The 15,418-nt window shown below is 47.7% G+C and overlaps 2 protein-coding genes across 2 annotated transcripts; both read right to left on the bottom strand.

Annotated features, from left to right (window-relative positions):
• Window positions 1–2,689: 2,689 nt before the first annotated feature.
• On the bottom strand, window positions 2,690–7,123 carry LOC142990666 (uncharacterized). Its single transcript, XM_076140513.1, has 3 exons — window positions 6,843–7,123; window positions 5,027–5,419; window positions 2,690–4,671 (listed from the first exon to the last, which is right to left on the bottom strand). The coding sequence occupies exons 1-3, from the start codon at window positions 6,862–6,864 to the stop codon at window positions 3,698–3,700; spliced, it is 1,389 nt and encodes a 462-aa protein (XP_075996628.1). The 5' UTR covers window positions 6,865–7,123; the 3' UTR covers window positions 2,690–3,697.
• A 748-nt stretch (window positions 7,124–7,871) lies between these two features.
• On the bottom strand, window positions 7,872–12,957 carry wdr45 (WD repeat domain 45). The gene is made up of 12 exons (XM_076140514.1): window positions 12,822–12,957; window positions 12,489–12,613; window positions 12,308–12,382; window positions 11,995–12,099; window positions 11,739–11,844; window positions 11,416–11,510; window positions 11,268–11,347; window positions 10,984–11,192; window positions 10,743–10,844; window positions 10,517–10,662; window positions 9,392–10,296; window positions 7,872–8,855 (listed from the first exon to the last, which is right to left on the bottom strand). The coding sequence occupies exons 2-11, from the start codon at window positions 12,535–12,537 to the stop codon at window positions 10,187–10,189; spliced, it is 1,077 nt and encodes a 358-aa protein (XP_075996629.1). The 5' UTR covers window positions 12,538–12,613; window positions 12,822–12,957; the 3' UTR covers window positions 7,872–8,855; window positions 9,392–10,186.
• Between the last annotated feature and the right edge of the window lie 2,461 nt (window positions 12,958–15,418).

Here is a 15,418-nt window from a genome sequence, read left to right as displayed (position 1 = left end):
ACAAAGCAGGCTGAAACACAACGTCCTTGGCGGAGGGAAGTAAAAAGCTCCTGACGCCACATCAGCACACACTCACACACTGTGGGCCTGTTGCAGGGCGGTTGTGTTGGATTGCGTGTCCCTGTAGGTCTGAGCCGCTCTGGTGAAAGGAGCTGCATCTTATTGTTTTGTTTTGTCAGCAGCACTTTGTACCTGAAGCCACAGAGGTGAAGGTGTGTGTGTGTGTGTGTGTGTGTCTTCAGCTCCTTCACTCTGACGCTCTGACATCCAGCTCTGTTGGAACCTAAGAGCTTTTCTGAAACACCATAATCCTTTGGGAGATAAGGTTTCTATGACGACCACAAGGACAGTAATGCTCAATTATCCGTGTCGCCCACATTTCCTTTTTTTTTCTGCGCTCCCTTCATGCATGAGTGTGTGTGTGTGTGTGTGTGTGTGTGTGTGTTTCTGCGTCTGACTGGCCACCTTATCATTTGTTTGTGAAGGTGCAGGTGATGCTTAATTACCCAGAATGCCTCCTCTGGATCTCTGCATCATCGTTCCTCTACACATTAACGTCCATTAACCCTTCACTTCCACAGCAGGGGGGCGAGGAGGAAGAGGCAGAGGGGAGAGCTTAGCCCCATAAAGATGAAGAGACATTAAAGCAGATGATTAAACTAAACACTTCCCATGTGTGTGAGGATGTGTGTGTGTGTGTGTGTGTGTGTGTGTGTCTCAGCTGGTTAATCAATCTACAATCAGTGAACCATTGTGATGCCCAGGTCCATCTTACAGGTTGAGGATACCGGATTCCCGTGTTAAACAGTTTCCCCCTTTAACATGACCTTTGCACCTCGCAGCCTGGAGAAATGATGCCACGCCCACAAATGATACACTAACCTGGGAAAGCAACAACCATGTGCTTGTGTTTGTTTACATACCTCCATGTTTAGTGTGTGTGTGTGTGTGTGTGTGTGTGTGTGTGGTGTGAGTGAGTGAGTGAGTGTGTATTTCCGAAACTGCCATGTGTGAACACTGTAACAATAGACCACGCCCTCTGCTGCCCCTCAACTGAAGAAGACCAATAATTGTACAATCATTTCTTCATTCTTTGTCCTCAGAAGGTGAAAGTTACCCAGGCTGTGATCTTCATCTCAGTCTGATCCCAGGAGCTCAAACCTTTGAGGCTGAGCTCATGTGAGAGTAGATCCTCTCCGGCAGGAAGGGAAACCTGGAGGAGCGGCTCAGATCCTGATCTAATCAATCGATCTGCAGTGGATCATCAGATTCATGTAGGATTGTTTTCTCCCTGTAAAGCACAAACACATCACTAAAGTGTCAAAGCAACCAGCTTATAAAGATATGCTTATGTTCCATGGAGATCCTGGTGTAACCATGGAAACGTCTCCAGATTTAGCATGGGCGTATGAGAGCATGATTGATGAGAGTGGCGCCCTCTGTTGGGAAAAGCTCAACAATGAGGGGAAGTGACCTCATTGTGATGGAGCTGGGATCTGAGAGGAAGACAGAACAACAACATCAAGACTGAGTGTTACTACGGAAACAACAGAGGCTCTGTTTCTCTGCTTTAAGGTGAAAACACTCCTTTAGTTTGGAGTGAGGTGAAGGAGGTGATGATGTCATGACAGGACAGATGGTGAGCGGCTGCTCTCTGACTTCTCCAGAAGGCAGAATGTCAGACAGGTTTGTGTCTGGTGAGCAACAATCCTCCTGCGTCACAGCTTCAGCTCTCTCTCTCTCTCTGCAGGTCTGTGGAGACCAGGACGTCTGTGTGCCATGAGGAGACCCTCTGCTGAAGCCTGCTGATGGTACTGGAGGGTTTCATGTGGAGGTTCTGCAGATGGTTCTCTCTGCTGTGAGCTCAGGGAAATGGACGCTCGGGTGCTGGAGGATTATTTGGCGTGCGTTGCCGAGTCAAGACAGCAGACTAGAAGCTTCTCTGTGACAGAAACACGGTTCTTCTGTAATTAGCACCACTGAGGTGAGCTCATCAGCAGCTCCTCAATCAAGCAGAGGGTCCTTATCTTCTCCTCCACACTGGAGCGGCCCATACAGGAGTGTGTGGCCTCGTGTTCCCTTCAGCACACACAGGTTCACATCCCTCTGAAGGTCTTTAGCTCGCTTTACAAAGAGTGGTTTCTGCTCTATATGAGCGATCAGAAACAGGGAGGAGCACCCAGACGGTGATGGACTCACCCACAGGTCCAGGTATCCAACGCACCCCAGACCTCCACCTGCAAACGCACCTTTGAGCACCACTCACACCAGCGCCCACGTGCCTTTGAGCAGGCAGCTCTTTTTTGACTAACGCACACATACACTTAATGAGAGGGGAACAAAAATGACACGGTGTGCATGAGAGTAACCATGGTAACAAACTACAGTCGGAACTGAACATTTGCCTGACGTGTCACTAAGCGTGACACACACACACACACGGACCAGTGAAGCTGGTGTGGTTGAAGGCTTTTATTAGTTTTCTGATTTACACAAGTGTCTTTGATCTGCTCTTCATTTATATCATATCATTATGACACACACACACAGAGAGAGAGAGAGAGAGAGAGAGAGAGAGAGAGAGAGAGAGAGAGAGAGAGAGAGAGAGAGAGAGAGAGAGAGAGAGAGAGAGAGAGAGAGAGAGAGAGAGAGAGAGAGAGGAGAGAGAGAGAGAGAGAGAGAGAGAGAGAGAGAGAGAGAGAGAGAGAGAGAGAGAGAGAGAGAGAGAGAGAGAGAGAGAGAGAGAGAGAGAGAGAGAGAGAGAGAGAGAGAGAGAGACTCTCTCTTTACTCAAGGTACAGATGCCATAGGTACCATAAAGTCAGAAGCCCACAGGAAGCTACCAGGATAAAGTCCAATAGAAAACCAGATCCATCACAAGTTTAAGAAAAACTCAGAAGATAAAAAACTAAAATACTGTCCAGAGCTGTCGGTCCACAAATCCGATCTCCATCGTCTAACACAGAGAGGAGAGGAGAGGAGAGGAGAGGAGAGGAGAGGAGAGGAGGACCGGACCAACAGAGAGAGGAGGACCGGACCATTCCTGAACACATCCAGGACTCATGTCTGTATAGAAGCCAAAGTCCTCAGATTGTCAACATGCAGGTAGAAAGTAAGTTTGTCATGAACTCTGACCTTTGTTTCTTACTGAACTGATTCCAAACGGCTTCAGTGAACCCTTCTTGTTTTTGTAAAGGTCCATTTAGTCTCGGCACAGTTTATCACTGCAGGCTTCATCAACCTGCCACTGAGTCCGAGCGTGAAGTGACTGAGCTGAGGGTCAGCCCCTCCGAGGCTTGGATGGTTGGAGCCATTTAAGGTGGAATGGCTGGTTTGCCTCCCGAGTGTGATGGTGGTTTGAAGTGCAAGATCATTTTCTTCAGTTTAATTTCAGGCAAATTCATCTTCTTTGCACATGAATGTACTTGAATAAATGAAGCTGAAGAGATGCAATTACTTTTTACAATAACCACTTTCCGAAAGCTGATCTATTTACACATGAAAACGTTGTTTTAACTGTTTCAACAACACTTGATCTGTTCACTTTGTAGGTTTATAAAGGCACCACATGTTCTGTCATTCAAAGCTCACCAATGTACTGCACAGATAACAATGATGATGAAGCTTGTAGAGCATGAAGAACTACTGTCAGCAGTTTACTGAATACATCTCAAACTCAGCCGCTGAGCCGTTCCTCCTACGTGTGGGTCGACATGTGACTATTCAGGTTCTGTTTTAGAGTAAATCTTTTACCGCATTCTGAACAACCAAACGGTCTCTCACCTGTGTGAGTTCGCATGTGTTTCTTCAAATCTCCATTTTCATTGAATCTTTTGCCACAAACTGAACAACCAAAAGGTCTCTCACCTGTGTGGATTCTCATGTGTTTCTTAAGGTCTCCATTTTCGTTACATTTTTTACCACAGACGGAGCAACTAAAGGGTCTCTCACCTGTGTGGGTTCTCATGTGTTTCTTCAGAGTTCCATTTTCATTAAACCTTTTACCGCAAACTGAGCAACTGAACGGCTTCTCTCCTGTATGGATTCTTATGTGCGTCTTCACGGCCCAACTTGCACTAAAATCTTTACTACAAAATGGGCAACTGAAGGGTCTTTCCTCTGTGTGGACTCTCGTGTGTTTCTTCAGATCTCCACTCTCCTTAAACTGTTTGCCACAAACTGAACAAATGAAGGGTTTTTCTCCGGTGTGAATTCTCACATGTCTCTTCAGATTTCCTTTTGCAGTGAACTTTTTGCCACAAAACGAGCAAGTAAAAGGTCTCTCACCTGTGTGGCTTCTCATGTGTATCTTCAGAGCCCAGGATGCAGTAAAGTCTTTCTTACATACTGAGCAGATGAACGGTCTATCGCACTGAGGATCGTTGGTCTCCTTCAACTCATCCTCACTTTCTGAGTCAGGATCTGAAAAGTCAGAGGCTTTGTCACTGTTACCTGATTTACTACCTGGATCTAAGTTCTGCGCTGGTTCTCTGTCACTGTCCTCTCCGTCAGCTTCTGTTTTAGTCTGTTCGGTTGAGCTGCTGGCTGAAGGCTCCTCCGCCTCCCCACTGGTCCAGACTTCCTCCTCTTCCTCTTTAATATGTGGGGGCTCTGGCTCCGCCTGGTCCAGATTGGGGCTCCACTCCTGCTGCACCAGCAGCTGTCGGATGTCTGCAGGGAATACACAGACACACATTGTAAACTTGTCACACATGTACATGACTTGTAAGACACAGGGATAGAATCCAGCTACAGTGTGTCGCTTTGACAAGGCTGCATAAACCAACAGAGCAACTCTGTGACAGAACCAGAGGCCAACTATCAGGGCTCCAGAGTCCAAACAGTTAGTAACATCACAATGGGACTCAACTGTTAGACCACACACACAAACATTGTGTGAAGACCATGAACTGGATTCCTAACCAATCACAGCACAGACATCTCTGCATGTAAACCAGGTACCAATCATTTCCCTCTCTCAGGCTCATGTTCACCACAGCATGACAGGCTGATAGGAAAGGACTACCTGGATCCAAGTTCCTCGCTCTGGTTCTCCTGGTGCTCCTCCTGGTCCTCCTCCCTTGTCCTCGTCCTCCTCTGTCCTCTCCAGCAGCTTTTGCTTTCATCTGTACAGTGGAGCTGCTGGGTCGCGGCTCAGAGTTCTCCTCACTTAGGCTTTGATGAAGCAGGGGGGACTGAGCCGTCTTATCATCATAATCATCATCATCATCTTCATCCCCTTCACTCTTCACAGGAGTGAATGTGAACTTGGTGATCCCAGCCTCCTCTAGACCTTCCAGCTCTTCTCCCTCTTCACTGCTCCAGAGTGTCTCCTGCTCCACTTTAATGTGTGTGGGCTCTGGCTCCTCCTGGTCCAGACTGGAGCTCCACTCCTGCTGCACCAACAGCTGCTGGACGTCTGCAGGAAATAGCAAAATACACTCACACACTCATTATGGAGTCCACTGAAACAAGGCTCCTCAAATACAACACTAGGCTTAGGGGTCAACGGTTTGAGGAATAAGTCAATAACTTAAGAAAGACACACATGTGAGAAACCATCATCAATCATCTACCAAGCATTTGACAGGACCATCAGACACTAACTACATCACATCATAAAATAATAATATAATATCATACTGTTTCATGTGCTAAAGTCATTATAACAGATCATTGAACAAAATCCTCAGAATTGGATAAAATGATCATAAAAACATGAAAACAGCTAAAAGTTCTAATGAAAGATTCAGATTCCAAGCCAAGGTCATCACTCTGTACACAGATGAATGGTCTGGCTGCCATGGTAACGGAGGGACGAGATGTTGGCTTCCTTGTTCCTGATATAAAATGGGACGTTCCAAAGATGGAGACAAGAAGACTCAGCATCAGAGCAGGGAGGAGATGGGACGGCCTGCTACTTTAGCTCAGATCAGAACTAAGGTGTGAATGAACAATCTGTCAGCTGTCTGAATCATATCACATCATCATGTGTGAAAGAAGAGCACACTGAAGACTGGATAAGAGAGAAAGTAAAAAACAAACCAAAGGTTTATAAGAGCTGCAGGGGAGAGAGCGGCAGGTGAGAGAGCTGCATGTCACGACTCGTCTGCGTAACAGCTGGAATCTAAGAGGGGCACTCACTACAAAGCAAACCTCCACCAAGGCCAAACAAGCCCAGACCAAACCTATCATGTTCTAATACACCAACTCAAAAAGAGACATTAGCATCAGCATCATCTCAGCTACATGCGAGTGTTGTTGCATGTTTCTGATGTTCACACAGGAGCTTTAGTCAACCACAAGATGCATCTGAGCTCCAGCACTCTAACTGGGACCAAACACTGTGTGGACATCAGCTGAGCTACAACAAGCCTCCTAAGAAGCCTCCTGAGTTCATCTTTAGGTGGTTGGGTTAAAGACAAAGTGCGTTTCAGAGCTACATTTCATGTATAATATTACAAACAGTCTTGACATTCTGTTCAAGCAAAGCTGCTACTCACAGATATATAGAGATAGTTCATGTAAACAAAAGGAATTATATAAATACAACGAACTAACCCTTTCAGAACCCTTAGCTTTAAACAGGAGTGGTTTAGATACAGCAGTGTGTTTATGTGTTGCGTGCTTTAAGGTGTTTGTCTCCTCCACATTCAGCCTGCTGACGTGTTTGTGTTGATTTACAGAGAAAACATTCAGATGAAGCTCAGCTAGCTCCGCAGCTAGCCTGCTAGCCTAGCTGTCACTCAGAGAACATGACCGCCCGCGCCCTCTTCACCTCATTTACATCCTGTTCGTCCTTTCTTCACATTTAAATATTTAAATGGATCAAACGTACTTACTGTCAACGCGCCGGGCCGCCATGTTGCTGTGTCGTGAACGTTAATCTGAAGCAGAGAGGCAGAAAGTGAAGGTTTGGTGCCGATGGGCGTTTCCTTTGTCGGACGGCCAACATTTCAACTTCCGGGTGAAGCGTATCGCAGCTAACAAGCTAAACTATCCTCCTTTGTGGGCCACCGGAAGACGAGTGAGCGTGAGCAACATCCGGCCAGATGAAGCTCACAGGGAAACATGTGACCGAACCCGAGCCGGACCGAAGAATCCGAACTGGGTCAAAGCTGGCAGCAACGCTCATAGCACATCCGGGTCAGCGTCCCATTTTCAAAATAAAACTCCTCCACTGAAAGTAACATGAGTTTAGTGTTTACAAACGAATGGTGTCGAAGTTTGATCCTCTTCGTCACATCATCATCACTCATACAAAATACAAACCTTTAGCCTTACTTCAGTCAGAACTACAGGAAAGTACACAGAGACTCTTTTCTCCAAAGAACCATGACGTGCGACAGATACAGCAGCTACACGACTTCTACTGTTCTGTTATAATCTGACTTTGGGTTGATGAGAAGTCTCAGCTTTGAGTTGCTTTGTGCGACAGGTAAAGAGGTAAAGACGGCAGCTGACTGATGTGAGAGGCAGGGAGGCAGTGGCTCAGTGGGTAGAGCTTCCGCTAGGGAACCTGAGGGTTGCCAGTTCGAGCCCCTGCCGAGGTGCCCCTGAGCAAGGCACCGAACCCTCAATTGCTCCCCCCTCTGCGAAGGGTGGTAAAATGTAATGTAAGTCGCTTTGGATAAAAGCGTCAGCCAAATGCTCGTAATGTCTAATGTCTAATGTGACGGCGCTCCTCCGGTCGAGACTGAACCGAGGGCGACATCTAGTGGATTAAGAAGCACTGCAGCCCTTTGAACGACCAAACACACACACACACACACAGAGCTGTGATACAAGAATTAACATTTTAATGGATTACTGCCGTTTCAAAATAATCAATTGAAATACATGTCAGTGTTGCTCATGACAACAATAAAAGACTGAATAGTAGCAAACAGCCGATCAGATAAAAGCACAAAGAAAATACAAAAGTAAAGTAAACCAGTTGAGGTTAACTGAGTTCAGATGGACGAGGAGGATTCAGACAGAAAACAAAAGCTTCTATTCAAAAGTTAAAGGCTACAAAATAAAGGTGATATTACATCACCGCCACCGAGCAGCCTGAGTGACAAACACGAGCTGGACCCTGGGCAGGTCCAACATGTTAAAGCCCCGGCCACACGCACAGCTGCTCGGTGTCTCCTGGGGTCAGTGGGTCTTCATGTGTTTCTGATAAACTGATTTATAAGCAAACGACTTATTACACTTGGAGCATTTGAAGAGTTTCCCTCCGCTGTGCCACTTCATGTGCAGCTTCAAATTGATTTTGGATGCAAATGCTTTACTACATTTGGAACAGCTGAACAGTTTCTCTCCTGTCCTGCGCTGCTTCTTTTTGCTCTTTAACGGTGCGTCAGCCGCAGAGCTGACTGAAGACTTCCTGGCCGTGCTGGACCCTGACTCCCCTACGGGAGCTTTATCCCTTCTTCCCGTGAGTAGGTTTGACCCAGACTCGCCCGTCTCCTCGCTGTAATCATCGCTGTCCTCAGTCTCACAGTCTGAAGTGTTGTCAACACCAGACGGTTGCTCCTGATCATCTGGGTCCAGGTCTGAGGATGCATCTGGTCTTTCCCTGTCCTCCTCCTCTCCAACAGGTTCTGTTTTAATTGGTTTAGCTGAGCTGCTGTCCTCCTCAGTTTGGCTTTGATGAAGCTGCACGGCCTCGTCTTCACTCTTCACAGGTACGAGCATGAACGTGAGCACCTTGGTCTCCGCCTCCTGCCCACTTTGCGGCGGCTCTTCCTCCTGATGGGCGCCTGGATCCTGCTGTTCCTCTTTAATGAGCAGGGGCTCTGGCTTCTCCCTCTTCAGCGGGGGCCTCCTCACTCCCTGCACCATCAGCTGCTGGATGTCTGCAGGAAATACTGAAACACACACACACACAAGGGACAGATATGAGTTCACATGAACCTGGGCGTGTAGGGGGCTGTCAACATCCATGACTCTGAAACTCAATGAATCTGGTTTACTTCTTATTAATGAGGTGATCAACATTTGTGTACAGTCCATCTAGTTTCTCATGCAGCAGGGGGAGAAGCTGTGATGACAATGGTCTGCAAGCTTTCCAGCTGTGATCATAAAGAGACCCCATGTGTCTCTGATCATCAAGCATGAATTTGTTTGTAGTGAATCAAAACAGTGAAAATGATCGCGACTCATTCAGGTATCGATATTTAACATAAACATGTAGATGTGACGGAAAGTCAAATATATAAATTGTCACTCTCTCGTTTGTTACGTTTTGTCCCGTGATGCATTGCGGCAGCGGCGCTACAGTCGTGCCGTTATGGCGCCACTCTGTTGGCTGTTTGATTAACGACACTCGCACGTAAACACCGACAGACTCGTTACTTCCTCATGATGGTAATTAGTTGGAACATCGTTATTAAAGTTCACAGACCTGCTCGGTGAAGCTGCGCTGTTTTGCTGCCAATGGCGCTCAGCAGCTTCCGTAGCTGCTCGTTCTCTTCCCTCTGGCGCGCTAACTTCTCCTCCAAACCTCCCTTTGTCTTCATGCACAGATCCACCGTGTGTTCGTCACCTGCAGCTTTTCGTTTAGACATTTTGGCAAATCTTTCCTCCACACGGACTCTCAGAGCCAAACAGAGCAGAGCGGCGCTGCGCTGCGGCAGAGACTCCGACAGCGGGTAGCGACGGAGCGCCTCTTCTTCTGCTGCTGTATTTCCGGCAGGCTGCGTAGCTCAACGCTGCCCTCTGCCGCTCAACGCGCGCTGCACACCCATGATATCGTAAGGAAACAGACAAAGGAACAGATCTTTCCGTCATGTTGATAGTTGTTTCCGAGAGAAAACTGAGACTTTAATCCTTCCCCTTTAAATAAAAACACATTCTTCTTCTCTATATCATATATATATATATTTCCTGAATGTCACCAAAGCATTCTGGTCTTAAGGTCAACACTTTCCTTTGTGATTCCTTGGCTATCTTATCATCAACTTCATGTGTGTTTGTGTGTGTGTGTGTGTTTTTAACAACCAGACTAACGCAACCAGTTTGTAGGCCAATAGAAAACTGTATTTATATTCACAGGCTGCGTAAATACTCCTGATTACAAACACCACAACTGTTACATAACAGAACAAACAAGCTTCTGATCTGTCTCCCATCATCGACGCCCTCAGTGTCTTTAAGCATCACTGTCTTCCGTTTCCTCTTCCTCCTCTTCTCCCCGTCTTTAGAAGTCGTCGTCGTCACAGATGTCCAGATACACGTCGAAGGCTTCACGGTTGCAGTTTCCGTCGGGGGTGAACACGTACTTATGGAACGTCCCGTCCACGCATATGGCTGCAGCGGGGGAGGAGAGGGACAGGGAGGGGGGGTGGGACACCTGCGTCAACAACTAGACTGTCCCTCTCACACAAATGAAAAGTGTGGCATATAAACGTAACTAAAGAAGCTTTTAGTCGCTGTCTTACTGACAAATGAGTCACGTTAACATTCAACAACAAGCATGTAGCTTCTCCAGACCTACAACCATCTCAGCTCAGGCTCTCCTGTCACTCACCAATCACTGAGTTGACGTTCTTGGACGTGTTCTTTCCAAATGCGCAGATGCAGGCACACTCAGCCGGCACGGTGAAGCTGGCCAGCGACCACTGGCTGTCCACGTACTGACCGATCACGGGGCCCACCTTCCCCACGCGCGCCAACCTGAGGAAGGGGAAGAGGAGGCCGTGTTAGGAAACCACAGACACCACAGCTCCATGCCGGGATCTGAGACGTGATCTTACGCTGAGCGACGGTTGAGTTTGGTGTCTTTCAGGGCGAAGATGTGGACGGTGCCTTTGTCACTGGAGGCGCACAGGAAGGACGAGTCGTGGCTGAAGTTGATACTGGAGAAGAGAGGAAACAAGATCATCACAACTTCTAACTCACTACAGAGCGGACAATATGACCCCCGTCTCTCTCCTTCCCCTTCCTTTCAAGATCAACCCTTTGAAATTTGACCCTTGACCCCCCCAGTCCCTGTACCAGTAGAGGGTTGCTGGGTCGGTTCCCCTCCTCAGCTCCACTAGCTTGTCTCGTGTGGTGGTGTCAAACAGGCGGATGAGCGTTCCTTTGCGTGACGCAGACGCTGCCACGCTGCCCGGCTGGTTCAGAGCCACGCAGGCGATCTCACTTTGGTGGGCGTTGATGGTGAAGGGGGCGGACGAGGTGCCGGGCTTGGTGTTGGATAAGTCCTGAGGAGAAACACAGACCATGGCTTCATGTTCACACCACGCCTCCGCATGAAGCAAGAACCTCAGGAAACTTACAACCAGCTGCAGGCTGCCGCACTTATGACCCGGGAAGACCAGCAGCTGCTTCTCCAGACTGGGACACAGATCACACAGACCTGGAACACAAGCAAGCATGTCACCTGGCTGTATCCAGACGTTTAGCTTTCCTCTGAAGGTGTCTCACCTTTGGGGTTGTCTCTGGTGTCAAACTCAAACAGCTTGACTGGGTTGTCGGGGAAACTGTAGACGTAGATTCTGTTTTTCAATACAATGATGATCCTGAAAGAAGAAGAAGTCCCTTTAACATGATCAGGAGGACTATAGCTACTATGGTAACTCTAGTTCCTCTACTCAGCTCTCTCTCAGGTGTCTCATGTTTGTCTGGATGCTCTGAGTAGAGCGGATGAATCTGCTCCGACTTTCTCATCACTTTGATCAAACTCCTGTCCTGATAGGGAGACGCTGATGTGTGTGTGTGTCTGTGTGTGTGTGGCAGCAGGAACTCACTTGTCGTGCCTCATGCGAACGGCGAGTACGGGCTTAGTGAAGGTGAACTCCAGGACCAGCTTGTCTTTGGGGTCTCGTGCCTCCCGAGCATCGTCCCAGATCAGCACTGAAGTGGAACAGATCACAAACTGAAACTCAACGTGTCCCAGATACAAAAGGCCCAACACTCAGCCACTCTGGAAACATGGAGACTACTTCAGTGGATCAGTTGTTATGATATGAAGGCTCTTACATGTCTTAGTAAAACTCCACTCACCAGATATTTCAGAGAACTTAGGGTTGACTCCTCCCCCGACCACAGCCAGCAGGTTGGAGCGCTGCAGCATGGAGCACTGAGCCACACTGCCAACCTGCTCATGGTCTAAACAAACAAACTGGATCAGTCCTGACCTATAGGTGGTTACCCCCCAAACAACAACAAACACACAACTCACACACATCCCACACCTACACAGCCAATAAACTGGTTCATGCTAACATACGACGGACTCGTTGGAGTTCCTGTTATGGTTTAGGAGCCTTAGTAGTAAAGATGAAGCCTGATATGAAGCTTGTTGAGCTCCACTCACCCAGGTGGCCCTTCTCCATCAGGGGCTCCACGTTGTAGATCCGGACCCCCGTCTCCATCGCACAGCAGAAGCAGCCTAGCAAGCGAGCAGAGCAAATGTTGGTACATTAAGATACAGACAGCCGAACACAAAGGCCAGCGCCATGTTAACACGCTCCCCCCCCCCCCCGTCATCAGCTCACTCTGGTCCTGGTTGAACTGCAGGCTGTTGACGCCTCTCTGCTGAGTCATGGCAGCTAAAGCACCGCGGTGTCTCTGGTAAACAGCTTCAGTCGGACCCACAACACCTGCGACAGCGGAAGGAAATCTGCCGAACATCAACAACAGCGTTAGCTTCGACACTAGCATCACAACTAGCTCCTCGCTAGCTTCTACACTAGCATCACAACTAGCTTCAGGATAGCTTCTACACTAGCATCACAACTAGCTCCAGGCTAGCACACGTTAGCTCGGGATCAATGCGCCACAAACTCGAGCAGCGTCTCGTGTTTGCTACCAAACATTTACCGACTCACCATGAAAAGTCACCCGAACGCGATTCAGACGCGTCAAAGACGCAAACAAGACGAAAGAAGAGAGACGGAACAAAGCGATGTGGCAAGACGCAGATTTGTTGTTGTTGTTTTTATGAAACTGACGCAGATGACACGTGTTTCCGGGCTGCTTCCGGCATAGATTTTTTAAGTTCTGTAAACGTATATTTAACTCTCAAAGATATAAAAGCAACATGAATGATAAAAAGAGAAAAATAAAATAGTCAATCTAAATGAATTAATTCATAAAGTGAACGCTGCAAACAGAACAGAGGAGACGAGTGGAGAAGTCAAATACAAACATACAAGTTTAATGGTTAAATACATTAAACACATTTAACTAAATGTGCACAGACTCGTTTGGTCTTGGCAGAGTTTTATTTTATTTTATATTATTCTTTCTTGTCCGCCTGTAGGGGGCGTCATTCCATCACTAATTGTAAAGGCATGACAAGAAAGAGAGAGAAGACCCACTTCAAACTAAGCAGGTGGAAACCAAGGAGACCACCAGGGGGGGACAGAGGACCCTGAACCCGAGACCCCCCAGTGTCACACAGCAAGCATCTGACTGAAGAGACCATGAGGATACACAATGACTCATCTCACAGTGTTACTAACTGCAGACAGACAGACAGGCAGGCAGACAGGCAGGCAGACAGACAGGCAGACAGACAGACAGACAGACAGACAGACAGACAGACGTTGGTTGAGGTAATCAAACTGAACTGAAGCCAAACCGACATGCTGTGTGTGATGTGATGTGAGTTGAGGGCGTCGATCACAGACAGGAAGATTCCCTCATTTACATCTGTGACACCACAGAGCAACATTAGCTTAAAAGCTTTTGTGGCATTTCAACACCAACGCAGTTACATAAACACATTTTCAACCAAAGCTGTAAATCATCTGTGCGTCTCCTCCTCATCTTCCTCTTCTGTCTCCACATGGACTCTCCTCAGCTTCTCTCCTGGTCACTGTGAACTTCCTCTGATCAGAGGCCAGGACAGGAAAATTACAATTGAGTTATTTTTTGTATTGAGAGCTTCAGACTCTTAATGTGGCGAGCCTGTCGCTCCCTCCTCTTCCTCTCGCTTGTGTTTCAGGAGCACAGCTGCTCAGGATGAAGGTGCATCGATAAGGAGCAACAATCTGGGATTAAGTTGTGCCAAAACATATCAGATGTGAAACCTATCGCATGTTTCCTTTGCTCTAACGAGCGATGATGTCATCCTCAATTAACCTTCGTCCTTAATCAGATTTTGGGCTCACAGGATATCTGGAGAATATTAAGCATGATGGGAAATGGAAAGATTCACATTAATGTAAATAACTCATCCAAATGGACCCACTCACACACACACACACTCACACACACACACACTCACACACACACACACACACACACACACACACACAGATGGATATCCCCTGGCAGTGGATCTGGCGCCGTCCTCTTATCAGAGCTATAAATCATGTCTCTATTTTTTTAAGGTATTGGCTGAGACAGTTTTTTTTCAAAGGCAGGTTTCCCATTTTGCCTTCTGTCAGTAAAGCAGACGAGGACATGCAGACGTCCTCACTTGAGGACATGCAGGTGTCCTCACTCAAACTCTCCTACAGTGTTTAAGTGACACAACAAAATGCCTCTCTGCTGGAGTGGGAATGTGGAAAGTGTTAAGCTTTTAGAGTCTGTGTGTGTGTGTGTGTGTGTGTGTGTGTGTGTGTGTGTGTGTGTGTGTGTGTGTGTGCGTGTGTGTGTGTGTGTGTGTGTGTGTGTGTGACATGTTTTGTCACACTGATTGGGGGAAGAGAGCAGCAGGGCAGCAGGGGATTCAAACCCAGGACCTTCTTACAAACTCACCTGTGACGCTGTAATCTGGATGAATAATAAGTGAAACAAAGCACATGGAAGCTTTAACACGTTACAGAACACGACAGCAGCGACAGACTCACGTAGGAGTGAAAACAAAGCCCCTCTGTCAGCGCGGCGCCTTGGGTCGCCCCGGTGACGGCAGCTTTATCAGCCTATGGAGCCACAGCGCAGCACTCACACACACAATCAGGACGCCGCCGCTCCTCACATTCACACGGCCAGGCTTCAGGATCAGCTGTTGTGTAAGCGTGTGAGTCATTTCCTGACAATAGCGGCGCTCCTGGTCTGATCCTGAGTGGGACACTTTGGGCTTTTGCTGATGCTGGAGTCTGGACCCGTTCACCGCTTTAACCACGCCATCCTCCTCTGGGCCGCCCATCATGTATCTTTCACGATAACATCTGACCTCTGACCATCGGGCCCCCGAGCCCCCAGACAGATGGTAAACAGGTTTAAACAGCCGCTAACCTGCAGGTGAATCACTGTTAGTCTGATTTAAGAACCTGCTTTTGTCTTTCCTGTGATATTTGAGCTCATTTAACACACACACACACACACACACACACACACACACACACACACACACACCACACACACACACACACACACACACACACACGTGTCACCTCCGGTCCCATCAGCAGCTTATTAAGATGGGACCCTTGGGGGACGTGTTCTGCTTAAGTGCCTTTCAAACGTCTCAGTG

The sequence above is a fragment of the Genypterus blacodes genome, unplaced genomic scaffold (genome assembly GCF_046128005.1).
Source record: "Genypterus blacodes isolate CSIRO-AG114 ecotype Tasmania unplaced genomic scaffold, CSIRO-AGI_Gbla_v1 ptg000647l_1, whole genome shotgun sequence".
In the NCBI taxonomy this organism is placed as follows: Eukaryota; Metazoa; Chordata; class Actinopteri; order Ophidiiformes; family Ophidiidae; genus Genypterus; species Genypterus blacodes.
This window is presented reverse-complemented; position numbering and strand designations above follow the sequence as displayed.

What these genes read in the sequence shown, in the direction of transcription:
- wdr45 (XM_076140514.1), bottom strand. Translation starts at nt 12,537, where the DNA reads ATGACTCAGCAGAGAGGCGTCAACAGCCTGCAGTTCAACCAGGACCAG. An exon ending in TAAGTTCTCTGAAATATCTG is followed by an intron (nt 11,845 to 11,994) that starts GTGAGTGGAGTT and finishes GTTCCACTTCAG; the next exon opens with TGCTGATCTGGGACGATGCT. An exon ending in AAACTCAACCGTCGCTCAGC is followed by an intron (nt 10,663 to 10,742) that starts GTAAGATCACGT and finishes CCCCTTCCTCAG; the next exon opens with GTTGGCGCGCGTGGGGAAGG.
- LOC142990666 (XM_076140513.1), bottom strand. Translation starts at nt 6,864, where the DNA reads ATGGCGGCCCGGCGCGTTGACA. An exon ending in GGCGGCCCGGCGCGTTGACA is followed by an intron (nt 5,420 to 6,842) that starts GTAAGTACGTTT and finishes TATTTCCTGCAG; the next exon opens with ACGTCCAGCAGCTGTTGGTG. An exon ending in AGCGAGGAACTTGGATCCAG is followed by an intron (nt 4,672 to 5,026) that starts GTAGTCCTTTCC and finishes TATTCCCTGCAG; the next exon opens with ACATCCGACAGCTGCTGGTG.